At 39.0% G+C, this 20,610-nt stretch overlaps 1 protein-coding gene across 1 annotated transcript in view; it reads left to right on the top strand.

The window, feature by feature from the left end:
• The window catches only part of UNC13C (unc-13 homolog C), a 421,885-nt gene that overhangs the window by 126,724 nt on the left and 274,551 nt on the right, over positions 1-20,610 (top strand). The window contains exon 8 of the mRNA XM_032796690.2: positions 5,926-6,145. Within this exon, the coding sequence (XP_032652581.1) occupies positions 5,926-6,145 (220 nt within the window). The remainder of the gene's footprint in view (positions 1-5,925; positions 6,146-20,610) is intronic.

Genomic DNA, 20,610 nt, shown 5'->3' with positions numbered 1-20,610 from the left:
AAAGGTTGATGGGGCAAAAGCAAAGATGGAATCGTAAAAAAACAACAACAACAAAAAAAACAGGCACAGAAAAATATAATTTATATAGACCAAAATACATCACACAGCTAGTACAAAATACACATCTTTTCCTGTTATTTATTTCATATGATTATGAAAATAGCTGGCGACATTTACAAAATTTAAAAGCAATCCATATGTATTACTAACAGATGCCCACGAAAAGACAATTTCTAATCATTACCAACTCCTATGACAATCAATATCCATTCAGCCACTGACTCAAGTCAGCACAAAAAATGGGCGGGGGGAAGGAGAGGCTGGCAGATTCAACAAATTCATTTGCACAGCTTTTTTGTTTTGTTTTGTTTTGTTTTTGAAGTGACCAGACTCTCCCTCTAGAGAACTGTAAGAGGGAGCAAGTTGTAGAGCTGACATATTTATTGTTGACAAATGCACAGTAATGCAGACGGGAAGGACTAATTTTAACCACACTGTTCGATTCTGAATTAACTGTAACTACTCAGGGGAAGAAAGTGGGGATCCTTTCAGACAGCCCAATGAAAATGTCTGCTCCATATGTGTCGGCAATCAGAAAAGTTTAATACAGTGTTAGGATGCATAAAGAATAGGATGGAAAATAATACTGCATGTATTATAAGGCTATTATATGGCTTGAGCTCGATATCTGTTTTCAATTCAAGTCAGCCCTTATCAAACAACATGTACCAGAAATAGAAGTCTGAAAACAGATGACAAACATGATTACAAGCATAGGAAGATATCTACATGATGAGAGGATGAAAAGATTGTCTGATAGTTTTAGAAAGGAGAGGAATAAAGGGAACCTGTTATATGACAGTTATATAAAGAATGGCATAGAAAAGGCAAACTGGGCACATATGGGGGACATACAATAAAACTGAAAGGCAACAAATGTAAAACTTGATAAAAGGATATACTTTTCTACCCAATGTATAAGTAACCAGTGGAACTCACTGCCACAGGGTATCATTGAGACCAAATGCTTAGTAGGATTGAAACAAGGAACAGACATTTACGTGAATAGTGGGAACATCCAATTATAGACAGGCTGAAAGTTAATGGATGTGTAACCATCAATCTTTAGTGAACAAGACATCCATTGGCTGACAGGAGTTAGGAAAAAGCTTTCCTTGTGGGCAGGTTATCCCCTTATAGAGTGTTTTACAACTACTTCTGAGGTGTCTGGTACTGACCACTGTTCGAGACAGGATACTGGGGTGGCTGGACAACTGGTTTGATCCAGAAAATTCCGATGTTCGACTTTCAGCTGATGATTTCCACCCAGAATAAATTGACACCTACCTTCCATAAATTAAACTCTGGGGATAGACTGTGTATAAGGATTGGTGCCCCATGCACATGCTACAGTAGTCAATACATGTAGTCTAAAGCCCTGATTCAGTAGAGCACTTAAGCATGTGCTTAATGTTGTTAATGTCACTGAGACTTAATTGTGTGCTTCAAGTTAAAGCATAAATTTAACTGCTTTGCTGAATCAGAGCCATAGCACTGTAGGTTTGTGGTATGTCACTGGTGCTCAAAATACTGCTAACTGGAAGCAAAATTATTTGTTTTTATCCTTTTATTAAAAGGAACGGAATGTTCAAAAAGCATGTGACATAATGCTTGAGTGAAATTATCTCAAATTGTCTAAGAAGAATAAGTGGATAATTTTTTCAGTATTGGAGGATTTTGCTGTGCATTAACAGTGCCTAGATATTGCTATAATTGGAGCGCTATAAATATACATAATAGATCAGGACAGAATACTATTACGAATGAAAGCATTCTGAGGATCAGATAATAAGATGTATAAAATTATCCTTTTGCTACATGTTAAATAGCACAGAATCCATTTAATTCTTGTTATTGTTTAGCAGGAGACTGTTCTTACCAAACATATATAAACAAATATCGTTTGTAATATAGGGCTGTAAAGCAATTAAAAATATTTATGATTTAAAAAATTAATTGTGAATAATCACATTATTAATCACGCTGTGGAACAATATTAGAATACCATTCATTTAAATATTTTTGGATGTTTTCTACATTTTCAAATATATAAAAGGTGAACAGCATTATCTCCCGTAAATGTAAACAAATTAGTTTGTCTGAGCTATTGGCTGAACAAGAAGTAGGACTGAGTGGACTTGTAGGCTGTAAAGTTTTACATTGTTTTATTTTTGAGTGCAGTTATTTTTTGTACATAATTCTACATTTGTAAGTTGCACTTTCATGATAAAGAGATAGCACTACAGTACTTGTATGAGGTGAATTGAAATATACTATTTATTTGTTTATCACTTTCACAGTGCAAATATTTGGAATACAAAAAAATATAAAGTGAGCTACGGATACTTTGTATTCTGTGTTGTAAATGAAATAAATATATTTGAAAATGTAGAAAAAACATCCAAAAATATTGAATACATTTCAATTGGTATTTTATTGTTTAGCAGTGCAATTAAAACAGCAATTAATCACAATTAATTTTTTTAATTGTGATTAAGTTTTTAATCAGGAGTTAACTGTGATTAATTGACAGCCCTAGTAATATTATATTGTCCTTTAATACATATGAGTAAATTTTTTATTTCAATGGCACAACTTGTAAACCAGTTATTCAGACAAAACATATTTTTATCTTCAAGTTTCCCATAATAGCCTGATGCTAAATAATAAAAAAATGAAACATGGATTATATGGCTTCTGTGCTATTTACTGCAAAGCAAAAGGATTATGTAAAATGTGTTCTTTTAAGAACTACTACAATTTATTTTGATTTCTTTACACAATGTAATGATCCAAATCTTACAAATGAAATATACCCTGTGAAAATCAATGGAATTGAATAGAGTGAAAGACACAGCAGGATTTGCACTGACATGATTAATCAGATCATATGTATTATAGCAAGAAGTCTGCAAAGGTATCTTCGAAGACACAGTCTTTTCTGTGAACTGCGATTAATCAATATCCTGTATAAATTCAATTAGAGATGTTTTTGAGGTTTTCTTTTTAACCTCTGTACCTGGTAAGCTGTGAAGGGGGCATTCTGGGAGTTGGAAAAGGGGAAGGAATGGAACAGGCTGTGCTTTAGAGATCATGGCTAGCAGAGGAGCTCCTAGTTGTTATCTATCTGCCGGTGCAAGTTAGAGAAGCTTTAAAAAAATTACTGGCTGGGAGAAGACCTGACCCAGGCAGCTCCTGGTATGGGAGGTATAGAAAAATTATGTAAAGCCACTTCCATAGTCTCAGCTAATCAGCACCATTTATTATTACTGATATTTCTATCATGGTAACAATTTAAGATCCACTTATAGGGACTAGAGCCTCATCCTATTTGGCGTTGTACAACAACTATCACAGAAACAGTCCTGGATCCAGAAAACTTTCAGTCAAGACTTCAGACAATATGTGGCAGAAATTAGGGGAGGGAAGAGGAGGTCAAAGTTATAGTAGAGACGGGTGTGATGGCATAAATTATTCAAAACAACAGTCTCACTGGCCACAACTGCTTGCCTGCCCAACCAATACCAGACACCAGGGACTCGTAGCCATCGCATAGGTTTTAAAGAGAGATAGGTGATCCCTTTTCAAATGTGGATGGGGATTTTGTCCAAGCATAATGGAGGAAGCACAAAGGTGTTTATGTGAAAAAGCAGGCAATCAAGGCTGGTTTTATGGCAGAGTGAAGGCGGGGGCTGAATGTCACAATCAAAAATTAGATTTTTGAAAGGCAAAGTAAGGCTGTATGTTGGAGAGCATTAATAAGGATGATAAGAAGTTTGCACATGGTGCATTGGAGAGCAGGGAACAAACAGGAAGACATGAAGAGGGGGCAAGGTGGCTTCTTGCAGTTTTTCTGACATAGCTCATTATTCTGTTCAAGCAATTAGGCGTTTGTTTTTTTAATTAACCTCGCCACCGTAGCTGCTACAAATCGGGACAGCTACCTTGATGTCAGTGAAGCTAGGCTGATGAATGCCAGCTGAGGAGCTGACCCAAAGAATTTAATACAGAATTATATCCCTGCTGTAAGATTCACCGGGGAGGTGAGACTTCATCAGCCATAATCACAAGTGTGTGTGTGTGTATGTGTGTATAAATACAGAGAGAGAGAGAGAGAGAGAGAGAGAACATATGCCTAAGCTTATGAGTCATGACTAGTAACTGCCCCCACATGGTGATGGTTTTTCTGCTGCAGTAGAGAGCTGTCATGTGATGGCACGGATTGTGCAGCAGTGATACTAGGTGAGCAGTCTAGATATGTGCTCCAGAAAATGTGAGACTGTTTATTATTGTCAAAATATTCCAAGTGTTATGAGGAAAATATATATCCAGGCACAAACAAAAATATCTTCCCTTCTTGTCTCGTTCAAAATGTTAATACCCCTCACTGACAGAGTACATTTATCAGAGCGCAAATGGCAGTAAGTAGCATTAAAGATGTGAAATCATCAACAAAAACTTAAATTTATGGGGTGAAATGAAAAAAGCTTCAGTTCCAATCCTCTTGATCTCTTCTTTGAGCCACATTTAATACATAGGTTTAATATTAAAATGGCTATTTCCCATTCCAGACATAGATTCCTATCTTGTCTCACTTCCATACCCTCAACACACACACTCTTTCTCGCTCGCTTTCTCTTGCTCTGTATTTTTCATAAGCAAACCAGCAAGATAACTTGGTGCCTCATTTGCCTGTGTTTACCAAGTCTTTGAAATATCTAGCTTCCCTCCGTGCTGTCTCTGAGACGACTGTTCCTCCTTCACAATAGATTTATTTCACTTATTTAGAAACAGACAAGACTATAATTCTTAATATGATGATGTCAGCCATCTGCAGTTAATCAGAGAAACAAAGTTGGGGCCTAATCCTGTATGGTGCTGAACATCACCTGAGAGCTGCTGAATTGCCTCTACTTCTACTGCAATCAGTGGGGCTTGGGAGCACTCAGTACCTGGCAGAGCAGATGTTAATACACAAAGCTAAGGAAACTTAATAGCAGAGGATGTTTTATATGGAAACATATAGAGTTTTATGGCCTTGTTTTATATGCAAACCTACAGGGGCTAGTTTGTCAGTGTTCAACAGGCTTTTGGCACTAATGAGCTGCAATTCAGCTTGTTTGCAGTGCTAATTAGTGTATAGTTGATAACTTTTGTCTATAGGTGGTCACGAGCAGCAAAATTTGGATCCTGATCCAAAGCTGCCCAAGATCTGAGTGTTCAGTTCTGGGGTTTGATTTGGACTCACTCCCACTTCTGAGTAAAAGAGAGTCTTGATTCATAAAGGGAAAGTATTAGATTCAGTACTGTGGGAAAACTGCCAAAAATGGAACTCATGAAAGTTGCCCACTTCAAGCCTGTGGGGAGACAATACAGAAATGAGATTTAAGAGAAGGCACTTTCTACATAATAGAGAGACATTCCATGCAGTGTATATAGACAGACAAGTTCTTGTAGGAACCATATAAATATTCAGGAGCCCTATATTTAAGGTAATTGCTTAAAATAGATCTGCAAATATCATGCTAATGAATTTTTGCACTTTTGCCCTAAAGATGAAAAAATGAATTATACTGGACTCTGTGTTGAAAATATAATTGACTGATCGAATACATCTTAATGCTTCTGTTAATGTAATCGGTTAAACTAGGTCATCCAGGCAACCTGCTCTTCAAAGTACAAAGATATATGTATATATGAGTAAATGAGTATTTTGCTGAGGACTATGTAATTTAATTTATAATCTGATATTTTGTAAAGTTATGATGTTCATAAAATACATTTTAACTGTAGTTCACTCATGTGGAAGAACATTGAAATCTAAGATGCCTTTTATCGATTTTTCCCCCCCATTCCACCCAACAGAAAATGCATGTTTTCAAAAAGACATTGCAGGCTTTAATCTATCCAATGTCATCAACCACTCCTCATAACTTCGAAGTGTGGACGGCTACAACTCCCACATACTGTTACGAATGCGAAGGTCTCCTTTGGGGCATAGCCAGGCAAGGCATGAGATGCACTGAATGTGGTGTCAAATGTCATGAGAAGTGCCAAGACCTCCTAAATGCTGACTGTTTGCAGAGTGAGTATTTGGTGACAGCTGATTTTTTACAATGCTTCATGCCTTTTGACATACTATATATTCTAGCAGACACCCGCTGAAGTGAAGGGTCAGCTCCTCAGTTGGTAAAGTCAGTGTAACTATGCTGATTTACACCATCTGAGGATCTGGTCAGCCATCAAGAAGCACCTGTTGTTAGTTTGGTTTGGTCATTTGAATAATTTAGTCAATTGCTTCTGCTGATCCTCTGCCGTTCAGTTACAAATAATGCCTTATGACACAGATATATTGTCAACTTTCTTTTTCAAACAATCTCACCAAAAGCAATTGAAATTGTGTGACATAATGCCCTGTTCATTTTGTTTAATTCAAAATAAAAAAAAGTCAGAACAAAGTTAAAAATGAAAATGCTGCTGCTAGTGATTACAGTCACAGTAATGTACTCTCTGCAACCAGATTCCCTCATTAAAATTCTCCTTGAGTAGCCATGGTGAAAATATGTTCATCATAGTCATTGGGATTAAAAATTGGGGAACTGAGCCACAAGTCCACCCAATTTAGGCTTAATCAATTTTCACCTTTATCGATACAATTTCGGACAGAATTATTGTCACTTATAATGTCTGGAGGTACATTTATGCCAGACAGATAATAACAGACAAGACAGATTTGATAAATGGTCCCCTGTTACTACATTTGGGGACAGAAGCAAGTTCTTCCATCTTCCATGATAGTCATCACCCTCTTTGACCTCTAGATCTGGTCCTTTCATCCCATTCTTCAGTTTCTGGTCTGGTTTCTCCAGTTAAGGGCCCATGTTCACTTAGGCCCTTTCTACTTTTCTACATTGCTACATTACAGATTACTTAATCTTTATCTAATTGACTTTTAGTGCATTAACCCAGACATTACATGTGCGCAAGCTTCAGTAACCCAACTTCTGCATTTTTCCTTATGGCTTTGCAGTTTCTGGGTCATGGTTTTGTGTCACCCTGCCCTGGCTTTTCCCAGAAAAGGAAGGGGAGTATTTATCATTACGTGTTTGTGTATCTTTTACTTACATCTTTCAGCATGACATGTTACCTTTGTTCTGTCAGCAATAGCATTTTAAGAAGATTAGCAATGCTATGTAAAAGAAGAACTGGGAAAACCACACTTATACCAGAGAGGACTTGGCCTAAATGTTACCTCATTTGTGCTCATTTACTATACATAATTACAAATAATTAAAATAATATAGCTATCAAAGCTCTTAATCTTACCATTAACAATTTTTCATTTTATATTTCAATGCTATAAATCAGTATATGTTATTCAGTGCTATCCTTAATCTATTAGAAAGGAGGTAAGGGGGTGGAAAATATGATTCTTTAATGTCAACATTTCTTATGTTTCTTTCATTTAAAGTCCAGTTTTATTTGTGAATCACTACTAAAAATCTTCATTAGAAATTTATGTGAATGCATTTTGGGGGGTATCTCAATTTTAGGACCTTTATATTTTGTTGCTTTCAATTGTAACCCAACAGTAATAAATAAATATGAATGTATCAGTTGTAAAAATGATGCAGTTCTCCCATTGAGAAATGTGCTGTTTGAGTGGTTGTAACAAAGGAATCTTTAATGAATACATGTGGCCTGATACAATGAACATTATGTACCAGTTAGGTGCATTTTCCATAATATGCATCTGCAAAAGTACAGAGTGCAATTAAAATTGCAAACCTCTTTGAAATAGTGGTTAACTCTCTGCCACAGTGTCTCGGGGGAAAGAACTCAAAAAAGAAGCAGGAAAAAACAAAATAATGCAGTAAAAAGTATCTCTTCAAAAGAGCATAGTGCTTCTATTTATGGAGAAAATATTAGACAGGATGATAGTATACAAGTACATTTCAGCCACTTTCCCTTTTTTCTATTATTTGGCATTATTGCCTCTATTAATTGCAAAATGTTTATCATCATAGCAACTCCTGTAACAAATACATTAATTTTTTAAGCAAATATTTATTTATAATGATCTATTTATGGAAATAACTGCTTTCTTGACCTTATAATCTAATGGTTTCAGTACTGTTTTCCCCTTTAAAATAAGGCAAAAGCGTGTTATCAGCAGTATTTAAGAGATAAGGAAGTGCTGCATACAATTTCTTTCTTTTCCCCCTCAATCCACTCAAGCTTTTAGTAATTTACCTTATTTTACTGGGATGAAACTCATTAATAACACAAAGGAATATTTCATTGGCATTTAAAACTCAACACCCTTATTACAATCCTCCTTGCAGATTCTGGTTTTGGTAACTCCCAGTCCTGTATTTGGGATTGGGATGAATCAAAGGCCTCCCACTAATGCACTCTTACCACATTGGATTCCTACCATCAGGAATACTAAAAATTAATTTGGATAATCCCCTGCCAAGTGATAAGCCATCTTCAGATAGCTGATAGAAAAGCTGCTGAGCCCATATCTGGTAGATGCACTCCATATTTACAAGCATAGTAGGGGACTATACCTTTATGCCTCTGGGCCTAGTAACTAACCTTCCTTCATCCCCAGAGTGAACTTTGCTACCCTCTTTTGTCCCCTTTATGGCCCAATTGACTTTGGCCACCCTGAGCATCCCTCCCAAAAAACTAACTTGGGAAAATTTTTAGATCATACTAAATTTGGTAGTGTTTTATACCCACTGTGCATTCTGTGCAGTGCAAGGCAGTATGGAATCAGGATCTGCCACCTTTGTGACTTGTCAATTCTGGGGCTGAAAAGAGACTTTTTTGGCCCTCGGTATATGTTATAGCAGCCCTAGGGTTGCTCTGTCTTATGCATAGCCATCACGTCCTTGAGGGACCATTATAGCAGCTAGGTATAGCCAGAGTATATTGATGTTCCAGCCACACCCTCTGTTTCCTAGCCATACTCTCTATGCCATGGCTTATGATGCTGGATGGCATAGAGCCGTTCTCTAGCTTTACGACACCCAAGGATTCCCACATGCAGGGGGAATTGCCAGATGCACAGACTCAAAGGGGCCATAGCACTATGGAGAATTTGCAAATCAAACAGTGCCTAACCTTGGTTCCATATTATAGTTGAAACTGAGCTAGTAGCAACTGTGTTTTCCACCTGTATTGCTAGTATACTTTAATTAAACAGTATGAAAAGAAGGTTGGTTGGTTTGTGCTGAAAGTCATGGTATAAAACTACGAATGGTGTGGACTAGGGTTGCCGCTGGCCTGGTTTCAAGTTTCAGCCATGTTTAATATAAACAGGATGCTAACAAATAAGTCTTTTAACAAGTGTGCAGAACTTCTGTTTCCTGGGCAGTACATGCCCTGAGTAAGAGGAGTGTCTACTCTTTAATATATAGCAAGTGTCAGATCCTGTCTACTCTCATTTGACCAATTGATATATTTGATTCCAGCAACATTTTAAGACTCCATCTAAAAATAATTCATTGTGTATTAGACCATTGATCTCTTTCAGTTCTGTGTAGTGATTTGGTGTAGTAGGTCAACTGGGAATCACTTGGCTTATACTGCTCTGGTTTTCAAGCATAAAAATGAAATAAAGTTGCTGTCAGGTTGTCATGCTGCTGGCAACAGAATATGTGCAAGTAATTTGTCGAGTAACTGCTTATCACCCTCAATGCAAGAACCAAGCAACAGTGAGCTGCCATACTTAAAATTTTAATTGCCTCTTTTTCCATTTTTATTAGCATTGGATCCAGATCGCACCCTCTCAAAGAAAAGCCAAAAGGCCAGCAATAGGCAAACTCCACAAAGTGCCCATCATGGAATTTTCCCTAGATTGTTCTATCAGGGCCATGGTGTTCACCTCCTGATAGAATGGGCAGGGTACTAGAACCAGAACTTGCAGATCTTGGGAGATCTGTATGGATCTCGGCAGGTCTAACAGAAGCCTGTCCTATCTGCATTTGCTTCAGGGACTCTTGTATCACTGAGTTTGGAGCCCTGCTGCCAGGGCTTTTCACACCTACCACTAGAATCTCCGCCTTCTTCTGTGGCACTGAGAGGACTGCACAAAGAGAGCAGTGGGAACAATATCTGTCTCCTACGAATACTATGCATGGATCTTGGACCTTGGGTAGAATTGTATTCCTGGTCCAGGAGAAAGGGATTTCACTGCTGGATGGCTGTACCCCTTTTCTGCATTGGAAGGGGGAACTCTACATGCAGATCTAGGAAGGCAGGGACAACCTGATCTAATTGTTTAGAAGCATTTTTAGCTTATATAAGAAAAAAATATCATTGCAGAGTAAAAGGTTCACTCCTTTATCTGAGAGATTACATATTCAGAACATTTCAGTTTAACATTAATTGAAGTGAAATGATGGGTGATCACTCGTTACCAAATATGATCATCTTCCATGGGAGTTATGGGCCCTTAGGTGGCTAATAAGGCCAATCCTTGAACCACAAGTTCTATTACAATGAGGGCAGGAGGCTGTTGACCATGACTGGGGACAGTCTCTCCTTCCTCCTGCGCCTCTTGTCCTCTTTTGCTTGTCAGCGAGCAAGTTCAAAATGCAGGGGACCATCATGTAGGAGTTCACTCCATTTTAAGTGATCCTGGGCAAGTGTCTCCCAGGTATCAATGTCAATATTACATTTTTTTAGGTTGTCCTTCAGCAAGTCCTTATAATGCTTCTGTTGTCCACACACGTTACTATACCCTTCTTTCAGCTGAGAGAACAGGACCTATTTTGGGAAGCGATGGTCTGGCATCCAGACAATGTGACCAGTCCAGTGGAATTGCTGACGTATGATCATTGCCTCAACACTGGTAGTATTTGCCTCTTCCAGAACACTAATAATGGTTTGTCTGTCTTCCCATTTGATCTTCAGAATCTTATGAAGGCAGCGTTGATCGTGCCTCTCAAGGACTTTCAAATGGTGTCTATAGGTTGTCCATACAACAGTGTTGGGAGAATAACGGCTTGATAAACAAGAAGCTTGGTGTCTGTTTGAATGTCATGATCTTCAAAGACCCTGTGTCATAAATGAGAAAAAGCTACACTGGCACAGCTCAGGTGATGTTGAATTTCTGCATAAATATCTGCCTTGGATGAAAGATGACTTCCAAGGTAGAGGAAATGATCAACATTCTTCAGCTCCACTCCATTGATTTTGATAGATGGGGCATGTAATACCTCACTTGGAGAGAGCTGAGAGAGCACTTTAGTCTTCTTGATATTAAGAGTGAGACCAAGACATGCGTAAGCATCAGCAAACACATTCAAGATGGTTTGAAGATCTTTCTCAGAGTGGGCAAAGATTGCGTTGTCATCAGCATACTGAAGTTCCACAATAGATGTTGTGGAAATCTTACTCTTGGCTTTCAACCTGCTAAGCTTGTACAGCTTTCCATCCATTCTGTAAGTGATTTCAATGCCATCTGTAAACTTCCCAGCAATTAGGTAAAGAATGACAGCAGTAAAAACAGCAAACATGGTTGGAGCAATGATACAGCTCTGTTTGACTCCTGTTTATACATTGAAATGTTCACTCTGGGAACCAGTGCTGCTTAGAACAGTCACTTTCATGTTATCATGAAGCAATTTTAGGTCATTAATCTATTTATCAGGACTTCCAATCTTAGAAAGTACAGTCCAGAGGTCACGACGATTCACGGAGTCAAAGGCTTTAGTTAGATCAATAAAAGCCATGTACAGTGTTCGGTTTTGCTCCCAACACTTTTCTTGTAGCTGCTGTGCTGTGAAAATCATATCCGCAGTTCCACAACATGGTCAGAAACCACTCTGTGACTCTGGTAAAATTTCTTCTGAGGGGGCAGAAGGTGGGTTGCAAGGATTCGCACCAGAACTTTGCCTGCAGTGGCTAGGAGGGAGATACAATAATTTCCACAATCCACTTTATCCCCTTTCTTGAACAGGGTGACAATCAAGGCATCCCTCATTTCACTGAGTATCTCCTCCTTTATCCAGATTTTAAGGATAAGCAGGTAAAGCTGCTGAATCAGCTCTGGTCCACCATTTTTGAAAATTTCAGCAGGGATCCCCTCTAGCCCTTCTGTCTTGTTGTTCTTCATCTGCATGGTAGTATTGTGCATCTCATACAAATTGGGAGGGTCTCTGAGCTCGTCCTTAAATGGTTGTTGAGGGATTTGCTCAAAACTTCATCTACAACCATAGAATTACAGTTAAGGAGATCTTCAAAATGATGGCTTCATTGTCCTTCAGAAGTGTAGTTCCGTCCTTAGAGCAAAGAGGATTCATACCATGACAAATTGGCCCATAAACAGCCTTGGTGGCACTAAAGAAACCCCATGTATTGTGGATATCTGCGAGATGTTGGAGTTCTTGCGCTTTCTCAGTCCACCATTTATTCTTAAATTCTCTGGTTTTACATTGTACTTCTGCCCTCGCCTTGGTATGGGCTTCTCTCTTTATATTACAATTTATGTCATTCTGCCAAGTACGAAATGCCATTCACAGAGACTTTTCTTTGAGAAGCTACTTAAGAACTAAACAAATTTGCTGTCACTGTACATGGTAGGAAATTGCAGTCAATTTGGCTATTTGTGTGCTTGAAGTTAAGCATATGTTTAAATGCTTTTTCTGTATCATGGTCTGAGTTACCAGTATCTTGCAGTATTGAGCCCTATGTATGTGTGTGCGCGTGGGTAGGGGGGTTAAACTTTCTTACACCCAGCTGCTGGTGGTTTTACCTAGTACATTCTTCTATTGAAGTGCCTCTGTGCATACACCCTCTAGATTCCTTTAGACTCAATTCTGCTATTTTACTCTCATTTATCAACTTGCACCACTTCAGACCTCACCCCTGCATCTGGATTGTTACCTGTAGTTGTTAGTGGGCCAAATACATCCCTAGTGTGGATCCACTGAAATCTAATCCTTTGTTTATCAGTTTAATAATTGTTTACATTTGAAATTAATTTCAATTTAAAGGTTCAAAAATAATTTTTGGCTTGATTTTTAGGCATAATTGCTCTATAACAAATGTTAACACCACAACTACATACGCACAAACATTTGGTAGACTTGTTTTTAACATTTATACATGGTACAAACTTCTAGAATTAGACTGTAGATATAATAATAGTCTGGATTTGTTTTTTTATATAGACTGTCAATCTGTCTATCTGTCTTTTTATTTAATAGATTTTACGGTCAGAAGGCACCATCTTCTGGGATATACAATACAGGCCATACAGTGTAGCATTTCCAAGCACACCTAAGTGACTTAAGAGCGCAAATCCCATTGACTTTCAATGCAGAATTGGTATGCTGCTCGAATAGTGAATTACCATCACTATCTAAGCTTTACTGACTTCAATTTCCAGCTATTTTCTCGTGTTAAGCCTTTGTCTGCTAGATTAACGATCCCTCTACTATCAGAAATCTTCTCCCTATGCAGGTAACTGTGAACGCTGATCAAGATGCCACTTAACTTTTTTAATAGCTAATTAGAGTGAGCTCCTTTAGTCTCCCATTGTTATTAGAAGGCATGTTTTTCAGACCACAAATCATTCTTGCAGCTCATTGCTAAACCCTGTCCAGTCTTCCAACATCTTTTTAAACATGTGGATGCAAGAGCTGGACATGGTATTCCAACACAGGTCTCACCGCTGCCATATATACAGAGGTAATAAACCACTCCTGTTTGACACATCCAAGGACCATGTTAGTGAGGTGTTTGGTTGTTGTTGTTTTGCCACAGCATCATCCTGGGACCTAGTGTTCAGTTGATACTTATACCATACCTATCACCATGCTATCTGAGCACTTGGCAAAATTACAAACCTAAAATGAGCACACACATCTAAGGTAAAAGGTGTTCCTCTTTGGTTACTCTGCTTCCTCTCCTAGGCAAGGCATAGGCAGTTTTGATCAAGTAAACATCTACAGTGTAAGCAATAAACAATATAAAAATTAAATCCACATAAGGGATCCAGTCTTTGATATTTTTGGTCCCCCGATCACACTTTTGGGTGCTTTAAGTGCCCAGATATCAATTTTGGCTGCCCATGTGTAGATATGAGTACTCAAATGCAGACTTTGGATTCTACTATGCCACCTGTATTTGAAAATTAGGTCCTTTCCCAATATGTTTTTTAAGTTGAAAAGAAATTTTAAAGTTTCATCACTGTCATGGAATCAGCCAGCAAAGAAAATTTAAAATATTTTTCTCAATTCAGTGAAAATTCCATGCTGTTTTTTGCCCCGTGTGTGTGTGTGAGAGAGAGAGAGAGAACGAAGGCTGCAATTAGCAATATTGAAAAAGGAAAGGCCAGAGCCTCAGTTGATTTGACCTCAGTGGAGCCACTCCCATGTACATAGTCTGGGAATCTGGCCCATTGTCTCTCTTTAACACCCTGCCAGACAACCTGTCAGGCTAGCAGTCTGGTGATTGCTATGATGGGTTGCCTTTCGAGCAGCGGCAAGTTGGTTTTAAGTGCAGATTGCTGTCCACTAGAAGTGAGTTCAGATAACAAGCTCAGTTGGGTCAGTATTACAAGATGGTCCTAGACTGATGTTAAACAATAAAATCAGTGCTCTGTTGATTAAGCTGCTCATCTTCACCAAGATGCTGTTTTCAGAAGTAGGTATGATATTAAGTTAGAATTGATCTCTGTCACATTGTTTGGATCAGTCCTTGGGTAAGAAGGCTTTGTTAATTTTATTGTACAATACAGGCCACTGTATTGTCTAAATGACTCTAATCAATAATGCATGGACAGGGCTGTTGATGGATTGGCAGTATCACAGGATGTAACAATAGTTTCATTAAATTATGCAATACAGTTTGGCAATTGTAACTTATGTTAGTTAATGCATATTTCCAATTTTATCTGGATTGCCTGGAAAATAAGCATGAGTTTTGAGAGTGACCCATTACTGCCACATTGAATGTATCCATGATTTATTGTTACAGCATAATGATTTCCTCAGTCTGTGCTTATTAATGAAAGGCTACGATGGAAAATGAAGCATGTTGCTTTTTTGATGTCTAGCAAAAAGACATATAAGGTCAAAGGTATTATATTTATCACACTGTCTAAGCATTTCAACAGTCATTTTTCACCTCCCCTATACAATCGGAAATCACTTGAGGTCTTTCCAGCTGGTATTTGTTTTGTATTGGCACTTAACGTTTGTATGCATAAGGATTTTTTTTTCTAAACATGTCTACTTTTTCAGTTTGAAATCTTTGCTCACTGGAATTTGTCTTCATCATTCAAAAACTGCGCATTTGTCAGTACCAGGCACAGAAATTCTCAGGAATTCTCAAGATAGAGAAGCCATAGAAGATTATGCTACCATGGGTGATACAGCATGGCCAGAGGGCAGCAGGAGAAGGGCAGCAGGGACCCTTATTCCCTGCAAGGGGAGGAAGGTTTGCTATAGATTAACTAGAGCATCTGTAGCCAATTAGAGCACCTGAAGCCAATTGGAGCACCAGCAGTCAGTCATGTGATTAAAAACCCCTGCTTCAATCAGTGTGGGAGTTGGAGCAGGAAGGTTTGGTTGGAGCAGAGAGCATTTTTGAAGGAGTTGGAACAGAAAACAGTTTTGAAGAGAGACCAAAAGGAAAGTTTGGAGGAGTGCTGCGGAGAGCTGAGAAATCCAAAAAAACCCTAGGTAAGGGGCAACTGGCTTATGTAGAAGGAGGGCTAGAAGCTCCTTCACAAGCTGAAGGGCAGGAGAGGGAAGTAGCCCAGGGGAAGGAACCGCTAGTTCAAGTGGTTCACCACAAACCTCAGGGCTCCTGGGTTGGGACCTGGAGAAGAGGGCGGGCCCGGGTCCCTCCCTCTCCACTCCCCTCCTCAAGGACACTAGTGAGCTAATTAAAATACCGATTCAGAGGCAAGCAATGGCACCCTGAACCTTCCCCAAAGAAGAGAAAGTGCGAGAGCCAGCATAACAGTACCGGCAATTTGCCACACATGTCACATCCCCATGGAATTCAGCCTCTGGCATTCCACTCTCACCTCAGCCATTGCCTTTCCAATCTTGTGCAGTGGATCAAGCCATTCCTCCCATATGGCCATAAATATATCTGTGTCTTTGCTGCTCTGTAAAGGGCCTTGCATCTTTCAGGGACAATATAAATAATAAAAAAGAAAATAGAAGATGATTAGCTCAAAAGATTCTATAAGATTCCAATGAAGTCCCCATGATAGAAGACCCTTTCAGTGCTGTCAGACAGATAGCCTCTTCTTGAGTCATGACAACCTGAGAGAACTTTAAAGAAAAATGCCATCAAAACAAAATAGTAGCTCTTGATAGCATCATGGAAAAGGAATTATACTCCAGCAGATTAAGCACGGAGCTGGAACTCCCAAATTCTGATTGCAGAGCAAATCATTTAACCTCACTGTGTTTTACATTCACCTTGTGTAAAAAGGGAAAAACAATACCTTCAGTACCTCCTGTGATGGGTGGGGTCACAGAGAACCCCTTGGGACTACCACCTGATGTGCTGAGACTACCTCTGAGCCCGTTTTCCCTGGCAGCTTGGGACTTCAGTACCCTATCTTGTTGAGCCAGACACACTAGCCTGCTGCAAATACAGACCCAGGTCTGAACCATGTCCCCCAAAAGCCATAGGCTTAACTGAAAACAGCTTAAAAAGTGCTACTGTCTCCAGCACCCAGATGCCCAGTTTCCAATGGGGTCCAAACCCCAAATAAATCCATTTTACTCTGTGTAAAGCTTATACAGGGTAAACTCATAAATTGTTCATCCTCTATAACACTGATAGAGAGATATTCACAGCTGTTTGCTTCCCTGGGTATTAATTACTTTCTCTGGGTTAATTAATAAGCAAAAATTGATTTTATTAAATAAAAAAATTAGGATTTAAGTGGTTCCAAGTAATAATAGAACAAAGTAAATTACCAAGCAAAATAAAACAAAAACACACAAGTCTAAGCCTAATACAGTAGGAAACTAAATGCAGGTAAATCTCACCCTCAAAGACGTTCTAATAAGCTTTCTTTTTCACAGACTAGACTCCTTTCTAGTCTGGGCCCAATACTTTCCCCTTGTTCTAGCTCAGGTGGTAGCTGGGGGATTTCTCATGACTGCAGCCCCTTTGTTCTATTCCACCCCTGTATATGTCTTTTGCACAAGGCAGGAATCTTTTGTCCCTCTCTGGGTATCCATCCCTCCTTCTAAATGGAAAAGCACCAGGTTAAAGATGGATTCCAGTTCAGGTGACATGATCACATGTCACTATAAGACTTCATTACCCACTTGCCAGCATACAGGTGTACAGGAAGACTCACAAGTAAACAGAGCCATTTACAACCAGTTGTCCTGGTTAATAGGAATCATCAAGATCCCAAGCCACCATTAATGGCCCACACTTTGCATAATTACAATAGGCCCTCAGAGTTATATTTCATATTTCTAGTTTCAGATACAAGAGTGATACATTTATACAAATAGGATGGACACACTCAGTAGATCATAAGCTGTGTAAGAGACCTTACAAGAGACCTTTTGCATGAAGCATATTCCAGTTACATTATATTCACACTCCAAAGCATATTTCTATAAAGCATTATGAGGTGCAACGTCACACCTCGATGTACCCCCTCAGGAATTGTATGAGGAAGGCTAATTAGATAATGTTTGCACAATGTTTGGAATTGTAAAAGTGCTCTACAACTGCTAATAGTCCTGATGATTCTGCTGCCCTCAGATATAGTAAATACTGAAAGAATTCCTTACGGCAGAAGGCCAGCTTAGATGCCAGAAGACCTGATTACCAAAGATTAAAAATAGAAAAAACATACAAAACCAGCTACAAAGCATTGACTTTGGTATTCACCATACAAAGCTGCCTTATCAGGGCAAATGATCTGGCTCCCTGTTTGTTATGTGGAATAGATTTCTAACAATATTTGCATGCAGTCATTATTCTTACAAACTAGCCTATTTCCCTTGGTAACTAAATAATGTGACATCTTTATTTGCAATGTTCTATACGTTTTTCTTATACTAATTATATTTGAGGTTGTATAGTGTATTGTAATGTAACCTCATCTATTTAACTCAGGCAAAAATGGCACAATTATAAGGGCTTCCAGTATATTTTTAGTAAAGCACTCCATCTTTTTTTCTTGAAGCATGGGAAATGGACAGGTCTCCCCAGCTGGCATAGAACTAGGGTTAGGTGGCTTCTGAGAGAAGCGCGCACAGCTGTATAATAAATCCCTATACAAAATAGACACTTATTTGCTACATTTTATAAATGTGCTCATAATTTGGCTCCCTCGTATTCATTGGTTTCCTTTATCCAATGCAGACTGCAACCATTCCCTTTTCTCCAACCAGTGTATGAATTTCAAAATGCCTAAAGCTAAAACTGGCTATGGAGTAGAGGTTTGTGGACTGTGGCTATAAAAAGCCTGAATAAATTACTTGCTTCATTAAATAGGCACCCACATTTTCTGGTTCTGTGAAACTTTTAATCTTTTATTTTAAGCAGCCATGTCAGTATAAATGTACCTGAAATAGCAACTCACTGTTGCCAGCAGCATTAGATTGAGTGTTCTACATTATACTGCCTGTGTTGTACTGAAGTCTGCTGTTGTAAGGTTATATGAGTTACTCCCTCCCAGGACCCTCATGGGAGGAAAAAAGCATGTATCTGAGTTGGAGAGTGCAGAAAGCAACATTTTAAATAAATAAATGTACGCTGGGATAAATGTCAGTGGAGAAATACATAGCCAGGGTCCAATTCTATCATTCTAACTCAGGCAAATCTCCCACTGAAATCAAAGCTAGTCTTATCTGAATAAGGAATGAATAACTGCAGAATTTGGTCCACAGTATTCAATAGTATGAATCCATCAGTAGCATCTATTCCCACAGGACCTATCGTGAAAACAAGTGATGTGTCTATTACATCACTGTTTCATTGGTTAGAAAATCTTCTTTGTATTGCTCTGTCATCTTGCCATTCTTGACAGTGTCCATATGGCATACACACCTGTGGTGTATCCTGCTCAGTGATCCCAGCTACCTCTCTTCTTTGCTGCTATCATTTTTAACATAGTATTGACCACTTGTTTCTGGTGGCATTCTGCTCACGGATGTGCACTATAGAGTTTGAAATGCCATGCCCCCACTTTCCCATGCCCTCCTCAGAGCTACGTTTCCTTACTCATCCTCAACCTCCACCTCACACCTTACTCTGAGCTGAAAAATAAATCAATTCATTATCAGACACCTAAAACGCTGCTATGTTACTCAAGTACAATATGCAGTGATGAGGCTGCCTTTCAGCAATACTTTCATCAGACAGAAAGGAGAGGACTTTACAATGGCATTGTTAGCTCTGAAGTTCCACGGTGATCAGTGCATACATTTAGAAAAATAGATATCTTCAAAGCCCTGTAACTTCTCCATTCATGAATTACAAGTTCAGCCTTAAGCTGTGAAGAATTTTTAATGATGTCCTCCCTGGCCTTGTGACTCTCTTTAGGCACATGTGTCTATTTTATGTACTGGGGCAGCTCTAGCGGTTTTGCTGCCATAAGCAAGCCAGAAAATTTCCCTGCCTACTATCCAAGTCACCTGAACAAAGAGATGCTGAAAGTTTTGCTCTTCCTAATATTCTGTTTCCTTCCTTGGCCACTTTCATTGATTGTAGAATAGAGCTGGCCCTGCCCTACACACATACTGTGTATAAATTACAATCACATAAGCAATATCCTTTGGTCTTTTCTGCCATCCACCCACAGTTCGGGAAATGAACAATAATGGGAGTTGTGTTAGAGAAAGAAACTTTCTTAGGCTCTGGTTTCGGAGCTTTGGGACACATTGTGCCCTGCTGCTCCTCAGGTGCTCAAAGTAGGAAGGCAGTGGAAGATACAAGAAGTCCTTTATAGTTCTCTGCCACAGTAGGGCCCATCCATCTCCCTATACTATAGTGGAATTCAAGACATGGCCAAGGAGAAAGCGAAGAGGTAGGACTATGCTCACCTCTATACATCGGCTAGCAGAACTGAAGGAGGTATGCTGCACCCTTCAAAGGGATATGGTGTTGAGAGCTCTGTCTCTGCATGCTGGGGAGCATGAAGACATAGCTTGTCTCCTCCCTGAGATGGAATGTCTCTAGGGGCTCCTGTTGGGAGGAGCACCTCCATGTCACCCTATCAGAGAAATGTACCTCAATTCAGCTTTTAGTGTTCAGCTTTCTTCCTTCCACTTTTCTTGACATTGAAGCCTACTGTAATGTTACATTTCCGTGCTAGTTATGGATGAGTGCTATGTGACAGCTAAACAGGGCACAGGTGGGATCTTTCCCAGAACTGGCCCCATGACACCTATGGTCCATCATTAGGTTTCCATTCAGGAGTTACAGACAGTTGAAACAAAGCAATAAGTTTCTTACCTTTCTTGTGCCTGTCATAAACAGATAGCTAAGGGTTAATGTTTCTTTTGCCTGTAAAGGATTAACAAAGGGAACCAA

Source organism: Chelonoidis abingdonii, chromosome 9 (genome assembly GCF_003597395.2).
Source record: "Chelonoidis abingdonii isolate Lonesome George chromosome 9, CheloAbing_2.0, whole genome shotgun sequence".
Classification (NCBI taxonomy): Eukaryota; Metazoa; Chordata; order Testudines; family Testudinidae; genus Chelonoidis; species Chelonoidis abingdonii.
The sequence above is the reverse complement of the archived record's forward strand: the minus strand, read 5'-3'. Positions and strand labels throughout refer to the sequence as shown.